Source organism: Lithobates pipiens, unplaced genomic scaffold (genome assembly GCF_037356315.1).
Source record: "Lithobates pipiens isolate NorthernLeopardFrog02 unplaced genomic scaffold, aLitPip1_a1.2 Scaffold_22, whole genome shotgun sequence".
NCBI classification, from domain to species: Eukaryota; Metazoa; Chordata; class Amphibia; order Anura; family Ranidae; genus Lithobates; species Lithobates pipiens.
In genome coordinates this window covers 341498980-341523037 of record NW_027507784.1, presented here as the reverse complement: position 1 = coordinate 341523037, position 24058 = coordinate 341498980, and the positions used below count along the sequence as shown (strand labels likewise).

General features: G+C 50.1%; 1 protein-coding gene across 1 annotated transcript in view; it reads right to left on the bottom strand.

The window, feature by feature from the left end:
* Nucleotides 1-24058, bottom strand: part of PTPN4 (protein tyrosine phosphatase non-receptor type 4) — a 172009-nt gene that overhangs the window by 113827 nt on the left and 34124 nt on the right. Inside the window, exons 2-5 of the mRNA XM_077450205.1 lie at nt 12864-13018; nt 7185-7292; nt 4742-4784; nt 4579-4657 (exon numbers count right to left, since the gene is read on the bottom strand). Of these exons, the coding sequence (XP_077306331.1) occupies nt 4579-4657; nt 4742-4784; nt 7185-7292; nt 12864-13001 (368 nt within the window). The 5' untranslated portion in view covers nt 13002-13018. The remainder of the gene's footprint in view (nt 1-4578; nt 4658-4741; nt 4785-7184; nt 7293-12863; nt 13019-24058) is intronic.

Here is a 24058-nt window from a genome sequence, read left to right as displayed (position 1 = left end):
CACTGTGATTGGCTCTGTACCATGTGATAACTGTGATTGGCTCTGTACCATATGATTGGCTCAGTACTATGTGATCGCTGTGACCAAACAAAGAGATCACAATGGTACACAATGAATGGCTATGAAAGAAATCCATTGTGTACAACTGACTAGTGACCTCTGATTGGTCACAGTGATCACATGACACCAGGGCTGGGCCCCGTACAACAATCTTTGTCCACTGGACACCGGGCGTTACAGATCACGCTGCTGCCTAGGGAGGAAGTATATACAGTGTTTTTTCCCCCCGAAGATAAAATGATGGAGGGCCAGGAGGGGCTCAGGATTCTAGTGTTAAAATTCGCCCCCCTCGTCCCATCTCAGAAGACATTCCGCATCTTCCTCTGTTCCCGGCTACAACCAGAAGCCATAAAGCTGCTGCCGAGACCCCCCGCCGGGCCACTGAAATCTGCAATACGCCAGACACAAAACGAGACGCTCCGGCGCTGTGACATACATGAAACGCTACAGACAATCCTCCCCGCGAGACGCCGCGATTGCTCAGCACAAGACCTTGGGGAAGAAAAACACGTATTCATCCCGTAACCAGGAAACTGGCGGCAGCCCAGAACAGCGAACAAAGCCGGCGGTTGTTTTATTATCCATCATACGATCCGCTACATTACACACATCTACTGCTAGTAAAGAGTGACAGAGATAAATGGAGATGGGGGTGGGGGGGGGGACGACATTCTTCTCACTGATCACCAATGTAAGGAACATTCTTCCCACTGATCACCAATGTAAGGAACATTCTTCTCACTGATCACCAATGTAAGGAACATTCTTCCCACTGATCACCAATGTAAGGAACATTCTTCTCACTGATCACCAATGTAAGGAACATTCTTCCCACTGATCACCAATGTAAGGAACATTCTTCCCACTGATCACCAATGTAAGGAACATTCTTCTCACTGATCACCAATGTAAGGAACATTCTTCCCACTGATCACCAATGTAAGGAACATTCTTCTCACTGATCACCAATGTAAGGAACATTCTTCTCACTGATCACCAATGTAAGGAACATTCTTCTCACTGATCACCAATGTAAGGAACATTCTTCTCACTGATCACCAATGTAAGGGACATTCTTCCCACTGATCACCAATGTAAGGAACATTCTTCTCACTGATCACCAATGTAAGGAACATTCTTCCCACTGATCACCAATGTAAGGAACATTCTTCCCACTGATCACCAATGTAAGGAACATTCTTCTCACTGATCACCAATGTAAGGAACATTCTTCCCACTGATCACCAATGTAAGGAACATTCTTCCCACTGATCACCAATGTAAGGAACATTCTTCCCACTGATCACCAATGTAAGGAACATTCTTCTCACTGATCACCAATGTAAGGAACATTCTTCCCACTGATCACCAATGTAAGGAACATTCTTCTCACTGATCACCAATGTAAGGAACATTCTTCCCACTGATCACCAATGTAAGGAACATTCTTCCCACTGATCACCAATGTAAGGAACATTCTTCTCACTGATCACCAATGTAAGGAACATTCTTCCCACTGATCACCAATGTAAGGAACATTCTTCCCACTGATCACCAATGTAAGGAACATTCTTCTCACTGATCACCAATGTAAGGAACATTCTTCCCACTGACCACCAATGTAAGGGACATTCTTCTCACTGATCACCAATGTAAGGAACATTCTTCTCACTGATCACCAATGTAAGGAACATTCTTCTCACTGATCACCAATGTAAGGAACATTCTTCTCACTGATCACCAATGTAAGGGACATTCTTCCCACTGATCACCAATGTAAGGAACATTCTTCTCACTGATCACCAATGTAAGGAACATTCTTCCCACTGATCACCAATGTAAGGAACATTCTTCCCACTGATCACCAATGTAAGGAACATTCTTCTCACTGATCACCAATGTAAGGAGCATTCTTCCCACTGATCACCAATGTAAGGAACATTCTTCTCACTGATCACCAACGTAAGGAGCATTCTTCTCACTGATCACCAATGTAAAGAACATTCTTCCCACTGATCACCAATGTAAGGAACATTCTTCTCACTGATCACCAATGTAAGGAACATTCTTCTCACTGATCACCAATGTAAGGAACATTCTTCTCACTGATCACCAATGTAAGGAACATTCTTCTCACTGATCACCAATGTAAGGAACATTCTTCCCACTGATCACCAATGTAAGGAACATTCTTCTCACTGACCACCAATGTAAGGAACATTCTTCTCACTGATCACCAATGTAAGGAACATTCTTCCCACTGATCACCAATGTAAGGAACATTCTTCCCACTGATCACCAATGTAAGGAACATTCTTCTCACTGATCACCAATGTAAGGAACATTCTTCCCACTGATCACCAATGTAAGGAACATTCTTCCCACTGATCACCAATGTAAGGAACATTCTTCCCACTGATCACCAATGTAAGGAACATTCTTCTCACTGACCACCAATGTAAGGAACATTCTTCTCACTGATCACCAATGTAAGGAACATTCTTCCCACTGATCACCAATGTAAGGAACATTCTTCTCACTGATCACCAATGTAAGGGGCATTCTTCCCACTGATCAGCAATGTAAGGAACATTCTTCCCACTGATCACCAATGTAAGGAACATTCTTCCCACTGATCACCAATGTAAGGGACATTCTTCCCACTGATCACCAATGTAAGGAACATTCTTCCCACTGATCACCAATGTAAGGAACATTCTTCTCACTGACCACCAATGTAAGGAACATTCTTCTCACTGATCACCAATGTAAGGAACATTCTTCCCACTGATCACCAATGTAAGGAACATTCTTCCCACTGATCACCAATGTAAGGAACATTCTTCTCACTGATCACCAATGTAAGGAACATTCTTCCCACTGATCACCAATGTAAGGAACATTCTTCTCACTGATCACCAATGTAAGGAACATTCTTCCCACTGATCAGCAATGTAAGGAACATTCTTCCCACTGATCACCAATGTAAGGAACATTCTTCCCACTGATCACCAATGTAAGGGACATTCTTCCCACTGATCACCAATGTAAGGAACATTCTTCTCACTGATCACCAATGTAAGGGGCATTCTTCCCACTGATCAGCAATGTAAGGAACATTCTTCCCACTGATCACCAATGTAAGGAACATTCTTCCCACTGATCACCAATGTAAGGGACATTCTTCCCACTGATCACCAATGTAAGGAACATTCTTCCCACTGATCACCAATGTAAGGGACATTCTTCTCACTGATCACCAATGTAAGGAACATTCTTCCCACTGATCACCAATGTAAGGAACATTCTTCCCACTGATCACCAATGTAAGGGACATTCTTCTCACTGATCACCAATGTAAGGAACATTCTTCCCACTGATCACCAATGTAAGGAACATTCTTCCCACTGATCACCAATGTAAGGGACATTCTTCCCACTGATCACCAATGTAAGGAACATTCTTCTCACTGATCACCAATGTAAGGGACATTCTTCTCACTGATCACCAATGTAAGGAACATTCTTCCCACTGATCACCAATGTAAGGAACATTCTTCTCACTGATCACCAATGTAAGGGGCATTCTTCCCACTGATCAGCAATGTAAGGAACATTCTTCCCACTGATCACCAATGTAAGGAACATTCTTCCCACTGATCACCAATGTAAGGGACATTCTTCCCACTGATCACCAATGTAAGGAACATTCTTCTCACTGATCACCAATGTAAGGGGCATTCTTCCCACTGATCAGCAATGTAAGGAACATTCTTCCCACTGATCACCAATGTAAGGAACATTCTTCTCACTGATCACCAATGTAAGGGACATTCTTCTCACTGATCACCAATGTAAGGAACATTCTTCTCACTGATCACCAATGTAAGGAACATTCTTCTCACTGATCACCAATGTAAGGAACATTCTTCTCACTGATCACCAATGTAAGGGACATTCTTCTCACTGATCACCAATGTAAGGAACATTCTTCCCACTGATCACCAATGTAAGGAACATTCTTCCCACTGATCACCAATGTAAGGTACATTCTTCTCACTGATCACCAATGTAAGGAACATTCTTCTCACTGATCACCAATGTAAGGAACATTCTTCTCACTGATCACCAATGTAAGGAACATTCTTCCCACTGATCACCAATGTAAGGAACATTCTTCTCACTGATGACCAATGTAAGGAACATTCTTCTCACTGATCACCAATGTAAGGAACATTCTTCCCACTGATGACCAATGTAAGGAACATTCTTCCCACTGATCACCAATGTAAGGAACATTCTTCTCACTGATCACCAATGAACTGGTTTTAGCAGGCGATCCTCTAGACCAGAATTCATTATTGTATGATTTTCACAGGAAGGGGGACATTGCTGAGCTAATTCTTCAAAATGCGATAAAATGAGCACAAAACTGGAGCTGCCCCCCCCCCCCCCCACAAGGTCCAAAAGACATCACTTGAATTCACACATCTGGTCAATTTTATAGAGCGCCCCCTACCTGGTGTATTCCTCCTGCAGTTTGCTGGAGTCGGAGACGAAGAACTTCACTCTGAAATTCAGATTGTGCGGAGACCCCCCTAAAAGAGACAAGGTCTTGTAATGATGTGGAAAGCCATCAGTTATACACACAGAGAACAAGGCTAACACGTTTCGTCACTCACTTTTCAGCTGCTTTCTGATTAGCTTGTTTGGGTCCAGCCACTTCTGGATAGGCGAGAAAAACAAAAAACAAAGCTAGTGAGTGTCCAAATGAACAGGAGAAGACAGATCCTGGAGTACCGATGGCTTGGAAATAACCTCTCCTGCTCACTGTTCATTAAAGATACTTCCCCTTTACGGCTCATTTACACTAGCGGTTGGGGCAAAGTAAAACCACGCAGTGGAGCTGCATTTTTACTGTCCCTCAACTGCTCCCCCCTTTAGCTGGAAAGGCAGAAATTATACGCCCCTGTCACTTTCAGAAGGCATTACCCAACATAACCTCATACAATGTCTGACAGGCCAGGAGACTCCTGCTCCGTCCAACCCACCATGGCCTTATACCTTGACTGACAAGACAGGAGACTCCTGATCCATCCGACCCATCATGACCTCATACCTTGACTGACAGGCCAGGAGAATTCTGGTCCCTCTGACCCACCATGACCTCATACCTTGACTGACAAGCCAGGAGACTCCTGATCAAACGGCCCGAACATGACCGCATACCTTGACTGACAAGCCAGGAGACTCCTGATCCACCCGACCCATTATGACCTCATTACTCGACTGACAGGCCAGGAGACTCCTGATCCATCTGACCGATCGTGACCTCATGCCTTGTCTGACAGGCCAGGAGAATTCTGGTCCCTCTGACCCACCATGACCTCATACCATGACCGACAGGCTAGTAGACTCCTGATCAATCGGCCCGAACATGACCTCATACCATGACTGACAGGCCAGGAGAATTCTGGTCCCTCTGACCCACCATGACCTCATACCATGACCGACAGGCTAGTAGACTCCTGATCAATCGGCCCGAACATGACCTCATACCATGACTGACAGGCCAGGAGAATTCTGGTCCCTCTGACCCACCATGACCTCATACCATGACCGACAGGCTAGTAGACTCCTGGTCTGTCTGACCCATCATGACCTCATATCTTGACTGACAGGCCAAGAGACTCTAGCTCTGTCTGATCCACCATTTCCCAAAACCTTGACTGACAGGCCAGGCAACTCCTGGTTTGTCTTATCCACTGTTTCCCCATAGCTTGACTGACAGGCCAGGAAAATACTGGTTTGCCTGACCCACCATGACCCCAAACTGTGACCGACAGGCCAGGAGACTCCTGCTCTGTCTGACCCACCTTGACCACATATCTTGATTGACAGGCCAGGAGACTCCTGGTTCATCAGACCCACCATGTCCTCATACCTTGACTGTAAGGGCCAGGAGACTCCTGGTTCATCAGACCCACCATGTCCTCATACCTCGACTGAGGCAGGAGACACCTGGTTTGTTTGACGCACCATGACATCATACTATGACCGATGGGTCAGTAGACTCCTGCTTAGTCTGACCCACTATGACCTCAAACTGTGACTGACAGGCAAGGAGACTCCTGCTCTGTCTGACCCACCTTGACCACATATCTTGACCGACAGGCCAGGAGACTGCTGGTTCATCAGACCCACCATGTCCTCATACCTTGACTGTAAGGGCCAGGAAACTCCTGGTTCATCAGACCCACCATGTCCTCATACCTTGACTGGCAGGCCAGGAGACTCCTGCTCTATCTGCCTCACTGTGACCTCAAACCGTAACTGACAGGCCATCAACTCCTAATCCATGAAATCTGTACAATGATACGGCAGTGCCAAAAACAGTAAAAAGAAGTGACAACGGCACTTCACTGATCCCTTCCCACAATGCCTGGGCACAGCTCCATTCTTCTGCCTCTAGCGATGACATCACACACACATTTATAGAATCATTTACATTATAATTATGTAAGTTTGAGGAAATGACAGGTTGGTTTTTACTGAGGAGAAGTAATGGTGAGGTTTTGAAACTATCCCACAGTTCACCTTCAAAACAAAAACCATAAAATGCCAAAACCATGTCTTCCAAATAACACGCCCCCTGCAGAGAGGACACTGGATACCGGCCTCGCCTGCGGCCCACCCTGCTGAACAGATGCAGATCCTGCAGGACCCCACACTCAGAGAACGCAGGATGTCCTGGCCACCACAGCGACTCCTTCGGCCGACTCGCTTACAAGGACACTGTGGTGAGGTAGGGGCCTGGAGGAACGGATCACAGAACGTGGCTCAGCACCAGAACACGGACAGTCCGGGAAATATTAGATTCTCCAATCTTCATTCCCTTTACTGCCGCAGAGACTGGAGGGGGGGCAGCAGGAGAGGCAAATATCCTACCCAGGTCTCTGCAGGGGGCACATTATTTGAAACAATGATTTTAGAGACACAGCAACTTAAAGGTCTTCCCTTTCTTATTTTTTATTTTTTTTTGGAGTGGGGGGTCCACAAAAGTCCTACAGGTCCCAATTTGGGAAGGTCTTGTACTTTGATTACAGGAGAGTGAAGAGGACTCACAGGGTTCTCCGAGGAATCGTCAGCCAACTGCAATCCAAAATAGTCCCTCTCTGTGAGATCGAGAAACTTAAAGACCAAGTCTAGCAGAGCCTGGCCATCCTCGTGTTTCTGAAAGACACAAAAGCAGGGCTGAGGTTACAACACGCCGGCCGCAATCGTCTCCAGAACCGACCAATCACCGCGCAGCTCAAAAAAAACGTGATCATCATCAAAAAGTGAATTTCAGTAATTCAATTCAAAAAGGGAAACTCATATTATATATATATATAGATAGATTCATTACACACAGAGGGATACATTTCAAGAATGGATTTCTTCTAATTGTGATGACATTACAACAGCGAAATTCAGTACCTCAGAAAATCAGAATATGGTGAAAAAGTTGAATATAGTGTAAAGTTGCGGTGTTATACTCTAATCAGTTAATGATGGGGCACTATTCCTCCCACCGACACCAATGATGGGGCACTATTCCTCCCACCGACACCAAGGATGGGGCACTATTCCTCCCACTGACACCAATGATGGGGCACTATTCCTCCCACTGACACCAACGATGGGGCACTATTCCTCCCACTGACACCAACGATGGGGCACTATTCCTCCCACTGACACCAACGATGGGGCACTGTTCCTCCCACTGACACCAACGATGGGGCACTATTCCTCTCACTGACACCAACGATGGGACACTATTCCTCCCACTGACACCAACGATGGGGCACTATTCCTCCCACTGACACCAACGATGTGGCACTATTCCTCCCACTGACACCAACGATGGGGCACTATTCCTCCCACTGACACCAACAATGGAGCACTATTGCTCCCACTGACACCAACGATGGGGCACTATTGCTCCCACTGACACCAACGATGGGGCACTATTGCTCCCACTGACACCAACGATGGGGCACTATTGCTCCCACTGACACCAACGATGGGGCACTATTCCTCCCACTGACACCAACGATGGGGCACTATTCCTCCCACTGACACCAACGATGGGGCACTGTTCCTCCCACTGACACCAACGATGGGGCACTGTTCCTCCCACTGACACCAACGATGGGGCACTATTCCTCTCACTGACACCAACAATGGGACACTATTCCTCCCACTGACACCAACGATGGGGCACTATTCCTCCCACTGACACCAACGATGTGGCACTATTCCTCCCACTGACACCAACGATGGGGCACTATTCCTCCCACTGACACCAACAATGGGGCACTATTCCTCCCACTGACACCAATGATGGGGCACTATTCCTCCCACTGACACCAACGATGTGGCACTATTCCTCCCACTGACACCAACGATGGGGCACTATTGCTCCCATTGACACCAACGATGGGGCACTATTGCTCCCACTGACACCAACGATGTGTTGCTATTCCTCCCACTGACACCAACGATGGGGCACTATTCCTCCCACTGACACCAACGATGGGGCACTATTGCTCCCACTGACACCAACGATGTGGCACTATTCCTCCCACTGACACCAACAATGGAGCACTATTCCTCCCACTGACACCAACGATGGGGCACTATTCCTCCCACTGACACCAACAATGGAGCACTATTCCTCCCACTGACACCAACGATGGGGCGCTATTCCTCCCACTGACACCAACAATGGAGCACTATTCCTCCCACTGACACCAACGATGGGGCACTATTCCTCCCACTGACACCAACAATGGAGCACTATTCCTCCCACTGACACCAACGATGGGGCGCTATTCCTCCCACTGACACCAACAATGGGGCAGTATTCCTTCCCCTAATACAAATAATGGGGAACGGTTTATTCCCATTGATGCCAGAACCATTTATACTCTCACTGGCCACAGTCTCCCCCCCCCCTTAAAGTCTGAAGGATGGTAAAGAGAAAAGGAACATAATAATATAGAATAGAATATAACAGAATAAAATACAGAAAACAAAAGGAATATAGAATAGAAAATTGGAAGGACTATAATAGAATAGAATTATAAAGCAATAGAATAGAAAATAGAAAGAAAAGAAGAAGAAAAGAGAATAGAAAAGACTATAACAGAAGAGAAGAGAATACATTAAAACAGAAGAGAAATTAAAAAAATATATAAAAGAAAACAAAAGAATAGAATAGAAAAAATAAAAGAACAGTAAAACAGAATAGAACAGAATAGAGCAGAATAGAATAAAACAGAACAAACACAGCTGTCTCCAGACATAACGAATATGACGAAATTAAATTATTAACCTAAGAAACAAAACAAACGTTTCCATCGTGCACACGTCTGGGGGTTACACTTTTGGACACGTTGAACCCCCGGCGATGGCGGCGGGGGGCATTCCGTAGTGAACGCGGCCCGGCGGGGGCTCGTAGGGATCACTTGCACCGGTGCCGGTCACCCCGAGCGAGTTCTGCCTTATAAACAGACCACGTTTATGGACAGAGTTCAGCTCCGCCTACCGGGAGAGTTTCAGCCAACAGGAATCTTTATATCGGAGTTAATTTGGGACTTCTAGGAAGCGAGGGGGGGGGTCCGGAGTGTTCCTTTAAGTTGTGTCTGTGGAGTTGTGGACCCCCCCGGCCCCCCCCCGGAGACGGGTACAGAGAAGTGGAGGGGGTATCGGTTTCGCAGTCCTCGGAGACACATATTTTAGGAGATCAGCAGAAGGTCAGGGACTGTTTTAGTCCTCGGTCACATTCTCAGAGACGCCCCCCCTCCCCCCCCCCAGACGTCTTCCATGGGGGGGGATAGAATCTCTCTCTTCTCTCACGGTTTTCATAGGACAGGTTGCTGGGAGGAGAGGCGGCAGATCTGCGCCGAGGGTGTTGTAAGAGCCAAGTACGCGGCTCGGCCCTCTAGAGAACGCCGCCGCCGACTCGCTTCGAATAACAGATGTGCGCGGACTTGGAAACGTGTGATCTTCGTGTGATCCTCGCCTGAGCTGCCGCGAAGCCTTGGCGCGCCTCACTTCACTCGCTGCCTTATAAAAAGCTCCGGCTTCCTGGAACCTTCCAGCAGCTTCTTATTCAAAGGCAGACAAAAGCGCAGCGCAGGAGACCGAACACGGGGGCCAATCATCGGTTAGATCCCGGGTGAGGGAACACGGGGGCCAATCATCGGTTAGATCCCGGGTGAGGGAACACGGGGGCCAATCATCGGTTAGATCCCGGGTGAGGGAACACGGGGGCCAATCATCGGTTAGATCCCGGGTGAGGGAACACGGGGGCCAATCATCGGTTAGATCCCGGGTGAGGGAACACGGGGGCCAATCATCGGTTAGATCCCGGGTGAGGGAACACGGGGGCCAATCATCGGTTAGATCCCGGGTGAGGGAACACGGGGGCCAATCATCGGTTAGATCCCGGGTGAGGGAACACGGGGGCCAATCATCGGTTAGATCCCGGGTGAGGGAACACGGGGGCCAATCATCGGTTAGATCCCGGGTGAGGGAACACGGGGGCCAATCATCGGTTAGATCCCGGGTGAGGGAACACGGGGGCCAATCATCGGTTAGATCCCGGGTGAGGGAACACGGGGGCCAATCATCAGTTAGATCCCGGGTGAGGGAACACGGGGGCCAATCATCGGTTAGATCCCGGGTGAGGGAACACGGGGGCCAATCATCGGTTAGATCCCGGGTGAGGGAACACGGGGGCCAATCATCGGTTAGATCCCGGGTGAGGGAACACGGGGGCCAATCATCGGTTAGATCCCGGGTGAGGGAACACGGGGGCCAATCATCGGTTAGATCCCGGGTGAGGGAACACGGGGGCCAATCATGGGTTAGATCCCGGGTGAGGGAACACGGGGGCCAATCATGGGTTAGATCCCGGGTGAGGGAACACGGGGGCCAATCATGGGTTAGATCCCGGGTGAGGGAACACGGGGGCCAATCATGGGTTAGATCCCGGGTGACCGAACGCGGGGGCCAATCATCGGTGAGATCCCGGATACAAATCCCCCTCCTAGCACACATTTTATTCCCCCTCCCCCTTCCAACACAAATCCCCCCTCCTCATACACACCCCCCACACATTTTATTCCCCCTCCCCCTTCAAACACAAATCCCCCCTCCTCACACACACATTTTATTCCCCCCCCAACAAAAATCCCCCATTCTAGCACACATTTTATTCCCCCTTCCAACACAAATCCCCTTCCTACCACACATTTCCCCCCCCCCCCCCCAACACAAATCCCCTTCCTACCACACATCCCCCCCCCCCAACACAAATCCCTCCTCCTAGCACACATCCCCCCAAAACAAATACCCCTTCCTAGTACACATTTGCTTCCCCCCACCCCCCCTCAAAACAAATCGCCCTCTTAGCACAAACCCCCCAACACAAATCCCCCTTCCTAGCCCACATTTGCTTCCCCCCACCCCCCCAACACAAATCCCCCTCCTCGCACAAACCCCCTCAACACAAATGCCCCTCCTAGCACACACTTTATTCCTCCTCCTCCCCCTGCCAACATAAATCCCCCCTCCTAGCACACACTTTATTCCTCCTTCTCCCCCTGCCAACATAAATCCCCCCTCCTAGCACACATTGCCCCCCAACACAAATTCCCCCTCCTAGCACACACTTTATTCCTCCTCCTCCCCCTACCAACATAAATCCCCCTCCTAGCACACATCCCCCCCCCCAACACAAATCCCCCCCCTCCTAGAACACATTCCCCCCTCCCAACACAAATTTCCGCTCCTAGCACACACCCTGACACAAATTCCCCCCCAGCACACATCTTATTCCCCCTCCCCCTTCCAACACAAATCCCCCTCCTAGCACACATTTACCCCAATACAAATCCCCCCCAACACAAATCACCCCCAACACAAATCCCCCCTCCTAGCACACATTTCCCCCAACACAAATCCCCCCTCCTAGCACACATTTCCCCCAACACAAATCCCCCCTCCTAGAACACATTTCCCCCAATACAAATCCCCCCTCCTAGAACACATTTCCCCCAATACAAATCCCCCCTCCCAGCACACACACCCCAACATAAATCCCCCTCCCAGCACACACCCCCCAACATAAATCCCCCTCCCAGCACACACCCCCCAACACAAATGTCCCTCCCAGCACACATCCCCCAACACACAAATCCCCCTAACACAAATCCCCCCTCCTAGCACACATTTTCTCCCCCCCCCCCCCCAACACAAATCCCCCTACCTAACAAATCCTTTCCCCCCCCCCCCCCCAACACAAATCACCTAAATCACCACTCCTAGCACACCTCCCTAAAAGTCCCCTTCTAGAACAATTCTTACCCCCTTCCACTCCCCAAATCCCACCCCCCAACCCAATCTCCCTGGGGTGACCCCCCCCCCCACCTCACGATACCATAGTGCCCAGGGCAGCTGCAAGCTCCTGCCCCCCCCCCCCCGACCTACCCCCCGCTACCATGCAGAGCTGCACCAGATTCCCCTCCCCCCATAGTATAAATGTGGTGGTCGGGTGTATTTATGGCCACACCCCCTACGCCCTCCTGACTCACATCCCGCTCCCTTATGAAGACACAGATCTGACCGCGGACACATTGATTGTTACACAGCGAGCCGGGAACCAATCAGAGACCAGACTGATCACAGCACAGTCCATATATCCCTGCAGAGGCATCATGGCAATAGAGACTGGACGCACACACGATTACTTACACTGACACGGAAAGCCTGCACAGTGTTATCCAGCAGAAGGATATTACACACAACCTCTGTACTCTGCCTGTCCCGGGCCTGCTCCGACGCACGTACATTGTAGGTTTTGCCAGCAGGCAATCGGAAACGTGCGCTCATTACTGTCTGCGCAAAGTCTGCGAGAGAAAGAGAGAGAGAGAGAGAGAGAGAAACAAGGGTTAGAAGGGAACTTCATACATAAAACACAGCAAAAAGATAATAGAAGAAGATCACCGACCAGATAAAATGGTATTAATAGGAATAATAATAGGAATAAAAATAATAATAATAATAATAACAACAATTGTTATTCTTATTATTGTTCCTATTATTACAGTCGGTATTAACAACAGTAATAATAAAAATAATAATAGGAACAATAATAATATTGTAATTATTACAGTTGGTGTTATTGTTGTTCCTATTATTATTAACAAAAGGAGGAGGAGGAAGATAAAAAGAGGAGAAAGATAGAAAAAGAGGAGGAGGATAGAAGAAGAGGAAGAGGAGGAGGATAGAAGAAGAGGAAGAGGAGGAGGATAGAAGAAGAGGGGGATAGAAGAAGAAGAGGAAGATGAGGAGGATAGAAGAAGAGGAGGAAGATGAGGAAGATAGAAGAAGAAGATGAGGAGGATAGAAGAAGAAGGGGAGGAGGATAGAAGAAGAAGGGAAGGAGGATAGAAGAAGAAGGGGAGGAGGATAAAAGAAGAAGGGGAGGAGGATAAAAGAAGAAGGGGAGGAGGATAGAAGGAGAAGGGGAGGAGGATAGAAGAAGGGGAGGAGGATAGAAGAAGAAGGGGAGGAGGATAGAAGAAGAAGGGGAGGAGGATAGAAGAAGAAGGGGAGGAGGATAGAAGAAGAAGGGGAGGAGGATAGAAGGAGAAGGGGAGGAGGATAGAAGAAGAAGGGGAGGAGGATAGAAGAAGAAGGGGAGGAGGATAGAAGAAGAAGGGGAGGAGGATAGAAGAAGAAGATGAGGAGGGTAGAAGAAGAAGGGGAGGAGGATAGAAGAAGAAGGGGAGGAGGAGAGAAGAAGAAGGGGAGGAGGATGAAGAGGAGGAGGAGGAGGAGGATGAAGAGGAGGAGGAGGATGAAGAGGAGGAGGAGGAGGATGAAGAGGAGGAGGATGAGGATAAAGAGGAGGAGGAAGATGAAGAAGAGGAGGAGGAGGAAGATGAAGAGGGGGAGGATAGAAGAAGAGGAGGAGGACAGAAGAAGAAGAAGAGGAGGACAGAAGAAGAGGAGGACAGAAGAAGAGGAGGACAGAAGAAGAGAAGAGGAGGACAGAAGAAGAAGTAGAGGAGGACAGAAGACGAAGAAGAGGAGGACAGAAGAAGAAGAGGAGGAGGATAGAAGAAGAAGGAAGATGAAGGAGGAGGAAGATAAAGGAGGAGGAAGATAAAGGAGGAGGAAGATAAAGGAGGAGGAAGATGAAGATAAAGTAGGAGGAAGATGAAGATGAAGGAGGAGGAAGGTGAAGAGGAGGAAGATAGAAGAGGAGGAAGGAAAAGAAGAACAACATTCTTCTTCTTATTATTGTTCCTATTACTATTGTTATTATTACAGTTGGTATTATTGTTATTAACAATATGAACAGTAATAATAATAATATAGGTTTTTCTATTATTATTATTGTTGTTCCTATTATTCCTATACAATACCAACAGTAATAATAATAATAATAGGAACAAAATAATAAGAATAACAACATCAATAATAGTAATGGTAATAATAAATAATAGGAATAACAATAATAATAAGTGATGCACTACACTTTTTTTATTAAAGTAAATAATAGTTTCAATATAATTGTTTAAAAAAAATAAAAACAATAGTCTACTAACAAAATAAACAAAAAAAATAAAAAAATAAACTGCAAAAACAGGAAAACAAAAAATGTAGGCGGGATGAAGTGATTCCCATATGCAATGCAATTGTTTGGCCAACCTTCCTGTAAATAGTAAAGTGTACTCTATATTATCCACTTGCCCCCCCCCCCGGAAGGTTCCCCCCACCCCGTTGTCACACAAGGGGAACGCCCCCAAGACCCGGTGATGTTTGTGGGCGGAGTCTTCTGGTGGGCACTACATGGGTAGCAGGAACTGAAAGAGGAAGTAAACCCTGATGGCTTTACTTCCTCTTTGACTCCCTGCAAAGGTAAAGCATAATGGACTACTATGCATCACATAGGAGCCCATTATGTCACCGCTGTCCCCTGTAGTCCGGAGCCTCCATCTTCTTCCAGGTATCGCTGCTCCAGTGCTGTGAGTGGCCGGAGCAGCGATGATGTCACTCCCGCGCATGTGCATGGGAGCTGCCACTAACGGCATATCGCCACTCGCAGCGGCATGCTCAGTGCGCATGCGCTGTAGACAGCGGTGCCTGCCAATTTGCAAATATTTCCTAAACCGTGTAGGTGTGGGAGATATTTCTTGGACCTTTCAGGTAAGCCTTAATCGAGGCTCACCCGTAGGTCAAAGTGGTCTGTAAGGGTTTACAAGCACTTGAAGAGGAGACTATCGCCCAACACTCCAACCCTGATACTAGTGGCCACAAGCGGTCCAGAGACAGGAATCTAACCAATCAGAATCGCTCTGGTCTCTCCTGGAAATGCTGAGTGGAGGGAGGAGTGTGGGGATTTTATAGGTGTTTACAGCTCAGCATTGCTGCAGGTAAGTACAGCGGGGGGACCGGGGGGCTGAGGGTTAGCAAGTTCACCTTTATATTTCTCTAATGTATTTTATTGGGATTTTACGTGATGGTCACATAATTGTGAAGTGGAAGGAAAATGATAAATAATACAAATAAATATGTGAAAAGTGGCAGGAGCATTTGTATGGCGCCCCCCGGAGTCAATACTTCGTAGGACCCCTTTTCTCTACAAGTCTTTTTGGGGGTGTCTCTACCATCTTTGCCCATCTAGAGAGGACATTTCTGCCCATTCTTCTTCTTCTTTGTAAAATATCTCAAGCTCTGTCAGATTGGATGGAGAGCGTCTGTGATCAGCAATTTTCAAGTCTTGTCACAGATTCTCAGTGTGATTTAGGTCTGGACTGTGACTGGGCCATTCTAACACATGAATATGCTTTGATGTAAACCATTCCATTGTGGCTCTGGCTGGATGTTTCGGGTCGTTGTCCTGCTGGAAGAGGAACCTCCGCCCCGGTCTCAAGTCTTTTGCAGACTCTAACAGGTTTTCTTCTAAGATTGTCCTGTATTTGTCTCCATCCATCTTCCCATCAACTCTGACCAGCTTCCCTGTCCCTGCTGAAGAAAACCATCCCCACCACATGATGCTGCCAACACCATGTCTCACGGTGGGGATGGTGTGTTCAGGGGGATGGGCAGTGTTAGTTTTCCCCACACATAGCGTTTTGCTTTTAGGCCATAAAGTAGAATTTTGATCTCATCTGACCAGATCACCTTCTTCCACATGTTTGCTGCCCCCTCCCCCACATGGCTTCTCACAAACTACAAACAGGACTTCTTATGACTTTCTTCCTCCAATGTCTTTCTTCTTGTCACTCTTCCATAAAGGGCAGATTTGTGGAGAGACGACTAATAGTTGTCCTGTGGACAGATTCTCCCCCCTGAGCTGTGGATCTCTGCAGCTCCTCCAGAGTTACCATGGACCTCTTGGCTCTTCTCTGATGAATGTTCTCCTTGCCCGGCCCGGTCAGTTTAGGTGGACGGCCATGTCTTGGTAGGTCTGCAGTTGTGCCCATACTCTTTCTATTCTCCGATGATGGATTGAACAGAGCTCTGTGAGATGTTCAAAGCTTGGGAGATTTTATTATAACCTAACCCTGCTTTATACTTCTCCACAACTTTATCCCTGACCTGTCTGGTGTGTTCCTCGGCCTTCATGATGCTGTTTGTTCACTAAGGTTCTCTAACAAACCTCTGAGGGCTTCACAGAACAGCTGTGTTTATACCGAGATTAAATTACACACAGATGGACTCTATTTACTAATTAGGTGACTTCTGAAGGCAATTGGTTCCACTAGATTTTAGTTAGGGGTATCAGAGTAAAGGGGGCTGAATACAAATGCCCCCCTCACAAACCCCCACCCCCACACTTTTCACATATTTATTTGTAAAACATTTCAAAAACCAGTTATCATTTTCCTTCCACTTCACAATTATGCGCCACTTTGTGTTGGACCATCACAAAAGAAGTTTTTGGCTGTAGCATGACAAGAAAAAAAAGAAGTGGAAAATTTGAAGGGGTGTGAATAATTTTTCAAGGAACTGTATATTTGGGTGGCACATTGGTATAGTGGGTGGCACAGTGGTGTAGTGGGCGGCACAGCAACGTAGCGGACGGCACAGTGGTATAGCGGGCGGCACAGCGGTATAGTGGGTGGCACAGAGGTGTAGCGGGCGGCACAGCGGTAGGCACAGCGGTATAGTGGGCAGCACAGTGGTGTAGCGGGTGGCACAGCGGTAGGCACAGCGGTATAGTGGGCGGCACAGAGGTGTAGCGGGCGGCATAGCGGTAGGCACATCGGTATAGTGGGCAGCACAGTGGTTTAGCGGGCGGCACAGCGGTAGGCACAGCGGTATAGTGGGCAGCACAGTGGTTTAGCGGGCGGCACAGAGGTAGGCACAGCGGTATAGTGGGCGGCACAGTGGTGTAGCGGGCGGCACAGAGGTAGGCACAGCGGTAGGCACAGCGGTATAGTGGGCGGCACAGTGGTGTAGCGGGCGGCATAGCGGTAGGCACAGCGGTATAGTGGGCAGCACAGTGGTGTAGCGGGCGGCACAGCGGTAGGCACAGCGGTATAGTGGGTGGCACAGTGGTGTAGCGGGCGGCACAGCGGTAGGCACAGTGGTATAGTGGGCGGCACAGTGGTGTAGCGGGCAGCACAGCGGTAGACACAGCGGTATAGTGGGCGGCACAGCGGTATAGTGAGCGGCACGGTGATGTAGTGGGCAGCACAGCGGTATAGGGGGCGGCACACTGGTGTAGTGGGCAGCACAGCGTTATAGGGGGCGGCACAGTGGTGTAGTGAGCGGCACAGTGGTGTAGTGGGCAGGACTCTCACCTAGCAGTAAAAAGGGTCGCTGGTTCTAATCCCAACCACAACACTACCTGCCTGGAGTTTGCATGTTCTCCCTGTGCCTGCGTGGGTTTCCTCCGGGTACTCCGGTTTCCTCCCACACTCCAATGACATGCAGGTAGGTTAATTGGCTTCTGTCCAAATTGGCCCTAGTATATGAGTGTGAGTTGGGGGACCGTAGATTGTGAGCTCCCCGAGGGTAGGGACCAATGTGAATGTAAATTGATGCAGCTATATAAGTACCTTAAATAATATCTGAAGCCAAAACATTGGTTTCAAGGGTTAGAGCCCCTCTCAGGTGTTTATTACTGCATTGTGCACCCCTAGACATAATGAACATTTAACCCTCGCAGGAGAAGGGGGGCAGAAAAAAAAATGAAACAAACGACAACGAGATGTGATCAGAGCAGCATTACGTAACAGGAGCGCGCACTTACATCAGAGTCCGCGGGACGCATTATCTACAGGAGCCGCCACCTTCAGAAGAACACGCCGTCGCTGTGCAGCTCTCCCCTCCCCCCCCCCCCCCATTATCGGATCGCTTCCTCTGCGGTTTATAAAGGATAAGAAGTGAAGTTGAAGTACTTCCTTTAGTGAGAGGGAGACGGGATGTTTCCACCAAGGAGGGGCCGGGGCGCAGCTCTCTTATCAGCGCTCAGTGTCAACAAGGTCCGCTATCACTTCCTGCAGCACTTAAAAAAAAAAAAAAGGGCAAACATCAGGAGGGGGGTCACGCCCACGCCTGCCCATATCCAGCCACTCCTCTGACGCTTCTTAGACAGGTCCTCTTTTAGGAAGCCTACATTTAGCTCATGCAAAGAATCTGAATATTGCGCAAACTTTATAATCTTCCCTTTATTTCTCCATACTAAAGAGGACAACTAGAGCATATACAGAGGGGGGCAATAATAATCTGATGCCCTGCAGATTGGGCAAGTTTGCCCACTTACAAAGAAACAAAGGGTCTATCATTTTTTTTTTTTTATCATAGGTGTATTTTTATATGATAGAGACAGAATATCGCCCAAAAATCCAGAAAAAACACGATACAAATGTTATAAATTGAGTTGCAGTTCAGTGAGTAAAATAAGTATTTGATCCCTTACCAACCAACAATAATTCCGCCCCCCCACAGACCGGCTACAGTAGGTGCTCATGTGGTACACAGATTAGTCCTGTCAATGTAAGAAGGTTCTCCCAACGACGACTCGTTATGTGTATAAAAGACACCCGTCCACAGAAATGCTTTCTTCTAATCAGTGTCTGCCAACCCTCTCCTCCAATCCCTACACTGGCTCCCCCAATCAGTGTCTGCCAACCTTCTCCTCCAATCCCTACACTGGCTCCCCCAATCAGTGTGTGCCAACCCTCTCCTCCAATCCCTACACTGGCTCCCCCAATCAGTGTCTGCCAACCTTCTCCTCCAATCCCTACACTGGCTCCCCCAATCAGTGTCCTCCAACCCTCTCCTCCAATCCCTACACTGGCTCCCCCAATCAGTGTCTGCCAACCCTCTCCTCCAATCCCTACACTGGCTCCCCCAATCAGTGTCTGCCAACCTTCTCCTCCAATCCCTACACTGGCTCCCCCAATCAGTGTCTGCCAACCCTCTCCTCCAATCCCTACACTGGCTCCCCCAATCAGTGTCTGCCAACCCTCTCCTCCAATCCCTACACTGGCTCCCCCAATCAGTGTCTGCCAACCCTCTCCTCCAATCCCTACACTGGCTCCCCCAATCAGTGTCCTCCAACCCTCTCCTCCAATCCCTACACTGGCTCCCCCAATCAGTGTCTGCCAACCTTCTCCTCCAATCCCTACACTGGCTCCCCCAATCAGTGTCTGCCAACCCTCTCCTCCAATCCCTACACTGGCTCCCCCAATCAGTGTCTGCCAACCTTCTCCTCCAATCCCTACACTGGCTCCCCCAATCAGTGTGTGCCAACCCTCTCCTCCAATCCCTACACTGGCTCCCCCAATCAGTGTCTGCCAACCTTCTCCTCCAATCCCTACACTGGCTCCCCCAATCAGTGTCCTCCAACCCTCTCCTCCAATCCCTACACTGGCTCCCCCAATCAGTGTCTGCCAACCTTCTCCTCCAATCCCTACACTGGCTCCCCCAATCAGTGTCCTCCAACCCTCTCCTCCAATCCCTACACTGGCTCCCCCAATCAGTGTCTGCCAACCCTCTCCTCCAATCCCTACACTGGCTACCCCAATCAGTGTCCTCCAACCCTCTCCTCCAATCCCTACACTGGCTCCCCCAATCGGTGTCTGCCAACCCTCTCCTCCAATCCCTACACTGGCTCCCCCAATCAGTGTCCTCCAACCCTCTCCTCCAATCCCTACACTGGCTCCCCCAATCGGTGTCTGCCAACCCTCTCCTCCAATCCCTACACTGGCTCCCCCAATCGGTGTCTGCCAACCCTCTCCTCCAATCCCTACACTGGCTCCCCCAATCAGCGTCCGCCAACCCTCTCCTCCAATCCCTACACTGGCTCCCCCAATCAGTGTCTGCCAACCTTCTCCTCCAATCCCTACACTGGCTCCCCCAATCAGTGTCTGCCAACCCTCTCCTCCAATCCCTACACTGGCTCCCCCAATCAGTGTCTGCCAACCCTCTCCTCCAATCCCTACACTGGCTCCCCCAATCAGTGTCTGCCAACCCTCTCCTCCAATCCCTACACTGGCTCCCTCAATCGGCGTCTGCCAACCCTCTCCTCCAATCCCTACACTGGCTCCCCCAATCGGTGTCTGCCAACCCTCTCCTCCAATCCCTACACTGGCTCCCCCAATCGGCGTCTGCCAACCCTCTCCTCCAATCCCTACACTGGCTCCACCAATCGGTGTCTGCCAACCCTCTCTTCTAATCCCTACACTGGCTTCCCCAATCAGTGTCTGCCACCCCCTCTCCTCCAATCTCTACACTGGCTTCCAGTGTCTGCCAACCCTCTCCTCCAATCCCTACACTGGCTTCCAGTGTCTGCCAACCCTCTCCTCCAATCCCTACACCGGCTCCCCCAATCAGTGTCTGCCAACCCTCTCCTCCAATCCCTACACTGGCTCCCATTCAGTGTCTGCCAACCCTCTCCTCCAATCCCTACACTGGCTTCCAGTGTCTGCCAACCCTCTACTCCAATGACTACACTGGCTCCCAATCAGTGTCTGCCAACCCTCTCCTCCAATCCCTACACTGGCTCCCCCAATCAGTGTCTGCCAACCCTCTCCTCCAATCCCTACACTGGCTCCCCCAATCGGCGTCTGCCAACCCTCTCCTCCAATCCCTACACTGGCTCCCATTCAGTGTCTGCCAACCCTCTCCTCCAATCCCTACACTGGCTTCCAGTGTCTGCCAACCCTCTACTCCAATGACTACACTGGCTCCCAATCAGTGTCTGCCAACCCTCTCCTCCAATCCCTACACTGGCTCCCCCAATCAGTGTCTGCCAACCTTCTCCTCCAATCCCTACACTGGCTCCCCCAATCAGTGTGTGCCAACCCTCTCCTCCAATCCCTACACTGGCTCCCCCAATCAGTGTCTGCCAACCTTCTCCTCCAATCCCTACACTGGCTCCCCCAATCAGTGTGTGCCAACCCTCTCCTCCAATCCCTACACTGGCTCCCCCAATCGGCGTCTGCCAACCCTCTCCTCCAATCCCTACACTGGCTCGCCCAATCGGCGTCTGCCAACCCTCTCCTCCAATCCCTACACTGGCTCCCCCAATCAGTGTCCTCCAACCCTCTCCTCCAATCCCTACACTGGCTCCCATTCAGTGTCTGCCAACCCTCTCCTCCAATCCCTACACTGGCTCCCCCAATCGGCGTCCGCCAACCCTCTCCTCCAATCCCTACACTGGCTCCCCCAATCAGTGTCTGCCAACCCTCTCCTCCAATCCCTACACTGGCTCCCCCAATCAGTGTCTGCTAACCTTCTCCTCCAATCCCTACACTGGCTCCCCCAATCAGTGTGTGCCAACCCTCTACTCCAATCCCTACACTGGCTCCCCCAATCAGTGTCTTCCACCCCCTCTCCTCCAATCTCTACACTGGCTCCCATTCAGTGTCTGCCAACCCTCTCCTCCAATCCCTACACTGGCTTCCAGTGTCTGCCAACCCTCTACTCCAATGACTACACTGGCTCCCAATCAGTGTCTGCCAACCCTCTCCTCCAATCCCTACACTGGCTCCCCCAATCAGTGTCTGCCAACCTTCTCCTCCAATCCCTACACTGGCTCCCCCAATCAGTGTGTGCCAACCCTTTCCTCCAATCCCAACACTAGCTCCCCCAATCGGCATCTGCTAACCCTCTCCTCCAATCCCTACACTGGCTCCCCCAATCGGCGTCTGCCAACCCTCTCCTCCAATCCCTACACCGGCTCCCCCAATCAGTGTCTGCCAACCCTCTCCTCCAATCCCTACACTGGCTCCCATTCAGTGTCTGCCAACCCTCTCCTCCAATCCCTACACTGGCTTCCAGTGTCTGCCAACCCTCTACTCCAATGACTACACTGGCTCCCAATCAGTGTCTGCCAACCCTCTCCTCCAATCCCTACACTGGCTCCCCCAATCAGTGTCTGCCAACCCTCTCCTCCAATCCCTACACTGGCTCCCCCAATCGGCGTCTGCCAACCCTCTCCTCCAATCCCTACACTGGCTCCCATTCAGTGTCTGCCAACCCTCTCCTCCAATCCCTACACTGGCTTCCAGTGTCTGCCAACCCTCTACTCCAATGACTACACTGGCTCCCAATCAGTGTCTGCCAACCCTCTCCTCCAATCCCTACACTGGCTCCCCCAATCAGTGTCTGCCAACCTTCTCCTCCAATCCCTACACTGGCTCCCCCAATCAGTGTGTGCCAACCCTCTCCTCCAATCCCTACACTGGCTCCCCCAATCAGTGTCTGCCAACCTTCTCCTCCAATCCCTACACTGGCTCCCCCAATCAGTGTGTGCCAACCCTCTCCTCCAATCCCTACACTGGCTCCCCCAATCGGCGTCTGCCAACCCTCTCCTCCAATCCCTACACTGGCTCGCCCAATCGGCGTCTGCCAACCCTCTCCTCCAATCCCTACACTGGCTCCCCCAATCAGTGTCCTCCAACCCTCTCCTCCAATCCCTACACTGGCTCCCATTCAGTGTCTGCCAACCCTCTCCTCCAATCCCTACACTGGCTCCCCCAATCGGCGTCCGCCAACCCTCTCCTCCAATCCCTACACTGGCTCCCCCAATCAGTGTCTGCCAACCCTCTCCTCCAATCCCTACACTGGCTCCCCCAATCAGTGTCTGCTAACCTTCTCCTCCAATCCCTACACTGGCTCCCCCAATCAGTGTGTGCCAACCCTCTACTCCAATCCCTACACTGGCTCCCCCAATCAGTGTCTTCCACCCCCTCTCCTCCAATCTCTACACTGGCTCCCATTCAGTGTCTGCCAACCCTCTCCTCCAATCCCTACACTGGCTTCCAGTGTCTGCCAACCCTCTACTCCAATGACTACACTGGCTCCCAATCAGTGTCTGCCAACCCTCTCCTCCAATCCCTACACTGGCTCCCCCAATCAGTGTCTGCCAACCTTCTCCTCCAATCCCTACACTGGCTCCCCCAATCAGTGTGTGCCAACCCTCTCCTCCAATCCCAACACTAGCTCCCCCAATCGGCATCTGCTAACCCTCTCCTCCAATCCCTACACTGGCTCCCCCAATCGGCGTCTGCCAACCCTCTCCTCCAATCCCTACACTGGCTCCCCCAATCGGCGTCTGCCAACCCTCTCCTCCAATCCCTACACTGGCTCCCCCAATCGGCGTCTGCCAACCCTCTCCTCCAATCCCTACACTGGCTCCCCCAATCGGCGTCTGCCAACCCTCTCCTCCAATCCCTACACTGGCTCCCCCAATCGGCGTCTGCCAACCCTCTCCTCCAATCCCTACACTGGCTCCCCCAATCAGTGTCTGCCAACCCTCTCCTCCAATCCCTACACTGGCTCCCCCAATCGGCGTCTGCCAACCCTCTCCTCCAATCCCTACACTGGCTCCCCCAATCAGTGTCTGCCAACCCTCTCCTCCAATCCCTACACTGGCTCCCCCAATCGGCGTCTGCCAACCCTCTCCTCCAATCCCTACA